The 3,198-nt window shown below is 51.4% G+C and overlaps 1 protein-coding gene across 1 annotated transcript; it reads right to left on the bottom strand.

Moving 5' to 3' along the window:
• Positions 1 to 249: 249 nt before the first annotated feature.
• Positions 250 to 1,317, bottom strand: gpr185b (G protein-coupled receptor 185 b; the record flags this gene model as incomplete). The annotated part of the gene is made up of 1 exon (XM_080518731.1): positions 250 to 1,317. The coding sequence occupies exon 1, from the start codon at positions 1,312 to 1,314 to the stop codon at positions 250 to 252; it is 1,065 nt and encodes a 354-aa protein (XP_080374857.1). The 5' UTR covers positions 1,315 to 1,317.
• Positions 1,318 to 3,198: the final 1,881 nt, after the last annotated feature.

Below are 3,198 nucleotides of genomic sequence, written 5' to 3'. Positions count from 1 at the left end.
TATCATTTTTTTTCCCCCCCACCTTCGTCATGCACCATCCTGGTGGCCCTCACCTGCCTGGCGCCGCCCTCACCGTGGCGACCACAGCCTCCCAGCCCCTGATATGAGGAGGAGAGGACGTCTTCGCGTAACCTCCACCGACTCTTCTTCTCTCCTCGCCCCCGGTCCCCCTCATCCCTCGTCCTCTCCTTTCCGACAATCCGGACTCTGCGTCCAGCATCACGCCAAAGAGACAACCGACCTCCTCTGCTACACGTCGCTGGAGGTCCTGGGTCGCAAGGAGAGGTTGGAGGGGACGCACCCGCAGCAGGCCATCCACAGCGACTTCTGGATGTCGGGGTTTCGGAACGCATAGATGATGGGGTTGATCACCGAGCAGCAGGTGGCCGGGAGGACCGTGGCATAGGTGTATATCGCGGGGTAGCTGTAGTCGGCCACGATGGAGTACATGGCGAACGGCAGCCAGCACGCCCCGAAGGCACACAGGATGGCCGACAGCGTGGAGACGCCTTTGGTGGTGGAGATGGCCACGAACTGGTGCTGCACGGCGATCTGCTGCGCGTGGCGGAAGGCGATCTTGCAGATCTGGAGATAGAGCTGCATCATCAGGGCGAAGACCAGGAGGAAGGTGACGGCGAGCGCCACGGCGTTGTTCTTGGTGACGGGCCGGCAGATGCTGCAGGCGGCCTCGTCCCGCAAGCAGTTCCAGCCGAGCGCCGGCAGCAGGCCGAGGGCGAGGCACGACACCCAGATGAAGATCACCATCACGTAGGTGAAGGTGACGGTGCGCTCGGTGTGGTAGGTCAGGGCGTTGTACAGCGACAGGTAGCGGTCCACCGTGATGGCGAGGATGTTGAGGACGGACGCCGAGAAGGCCGAGATGAGCAGTGCGACGGACAGCAGCGTCACGAACTCCACCGAGCCGTCGATCAGATACATGAAGACGAAGTTCAAGATGAGTCCCAGGCCGGCCAGGAGGTCGGCCACCGCCAGCGAGCCGATGAGGATGAACATCGGCGCCCGCAGCGTCGGCGTGTAGAAGAGCACGGCGATGACCAGCGCGTTCTCGCAGGAGATCAGCGTCCCGGTCACGCAGAGCGCGATGTCCCACGGGCTGACCTCTTGCGCCGCCACGGCGGTGGTGGCCGGCTGGAGGTCAGGGGTCAGGGTCCGCACCACGGGTTCGGAGGAGGAGTTGGACGGGTCCTCGGCCAGACTCCAGGAGGTGGACGAGTCGAAGGCGTCCAGGAGGGACGAGGAGTTCAGGCTGCTGCCGCTACTCATGGCTGCCGCGGCGGCCAGGGAGAGAATCATGGCTAGGAGAAACGAGAGAGAAGAAGGAACGTAGGTAGAGATGGAAGAAGAGATTTAAAAGAGAGAAGAAGTACGGTAGAGAAAGTCAAGCGGTGGAGATAAAGGAGAGCAGAACCGAAGAGACAATCGCATTTTGGAGGAAAAGGTTGAAAGAAGAATGAAAACATGAATATGACAACCATTTTTCACAACTTTCCACCAAATAGATTAGAACTATAAATAGAAATGTTTTATCAATCCCAACGGATGAATCCTGTACAGCTTTGGTCAACGCAGAACAAGAACACTAGAAACTTAAAATATCAAAAAGACAAGATACAACTTATGTAAGTAATATTAAATGTTAATATGTGCAAGGCTCAACGGTGACTTAATATATTCATGGAAAGAAAGGAATTGACAGAAAAACACAACAGCTTTTACAACGAAGAGTTATGAGGTATAAAAGTTTAAAATAGCGACTAAATCTGTAGGTTTTTTGTTACAATGAAGACATTTATAAACTGTAATTCAGAACTTCTGGCTCTTTTTTGTTGTTGTATTTTAACAGTTTTCCTGTTGCAGCTGTTTAGCCATTTTGTCTGCTTGTTTGGCCTATTTTTTAAATTTTCTTAAGCTGTTAAACAAGTTAGAATTAAGAACTGCTGACATTTCTTTTTTAAATTGTATTCAACAATTTTAGCTGTTTTAACCATTTGACCTATTTTATGCTTCACCTGATTTATGCGCTTATTGTAGTTTTTGCTATTTGACGGGTTTGTTTCGCTGAACTTCTTCATCCTTTTCACACGTTTCAATCATTTTGCATCTGTTTTAAACAAAACTATCCAAGATAATCTGGTCCCATTTAAAACCGCTGCTCATTAACATGAAATTGACAAAAGCCACAGGTAGTCACTGCGGAGGGGGTTCCAGGTCTGGCTGCGGACCCCTGTGATCAGTGAAGAAGTTGAAAAGAGCCAGTGAAGAGAATGATGTTATCCCCCCCCTCCCCCCCGCTCCATTTTTTGTATTTAAACATGTTTTATTCATTAACCCTGCCATCCACTCATTCGTGCAGTCATTCATGAAAACAACCATGCACTTGACCCTTGAGCAGTCACGTCAGCAGCGGCTCCCACGCGCCACGCTTGACACGCACCAAAGGAAAAAAAAAAAAAAAAAGGCAGGTGCGCACACGCATGTATATGCACAAACACAAACATCCCTTCCATTTTGGCTCTGGATCTAACGTTGCCCCCCCCCCCCCCCCCCCCCCCCCCCCCCCCAAAAAAAAACCCTCCACCCACTCATTCACATGCATTAGATTCTAGTGCCAGGATAAACATCACACCAATCCAACAACGAAATCGAGTCCAGTTAACCGCTCTCCTACCTGACAGACGCCGCGCGCAGACGAAGAGGTTCAATTCCCTCCCAGTCAAAACCATCAACATCTCATTTCTATTTATAGATCATCTCTAAAAATGGTGCATGACGTCCCGGGGCACGGCGTTGTCTCTATTCACCGGGGTGGCGTGCGCGCACGTGCACCCGCGGATACTGGATGCGCAGACAGGAGGAGGAAGATGAAGAGGAGGAGGAGGGTTCAAAAAAAAAAAAAAAAAAAAAATCCAGGCAGCGGGGCTAATTTTAGCTCCGCCGAGCCGAGCAGCCACAAGGATGTGGAGCTTCATTCATAAAAAAAAAAAAAAAAAAAAAAATGTCTCCCCCTCTCCTCGCATCACACCTCCCACCTCAACCTCCGCGCGCACACCCCCTTTCATCCCACCACCCGCCCCCTGTTATTTGTCATCCCTCTTTCGTGACCCCCCGTTTTTTGTTTTTTTGTTTTGTTTTTCCTTTTTTGCGCACGCCGTCAATGACTGCAAACGGCCCGGGGAA

The sequence above is a fragment of the Blennius ocellaris genome (assembly GCF_963422515.1).
Source record: "Blennius ocellaris genome assembly, chromosome: 23".
NCBI classification, from domain to species: domain Eukaryota; kingdom Metazoa; phylum Chordata; class Actinopteri; order Blenniiformes; family Blenniidae; genus Blennius; species Blennius ocellaris.
This window is presented reverse-complemented; position numbering and strand designations above follow the sequence as displayed.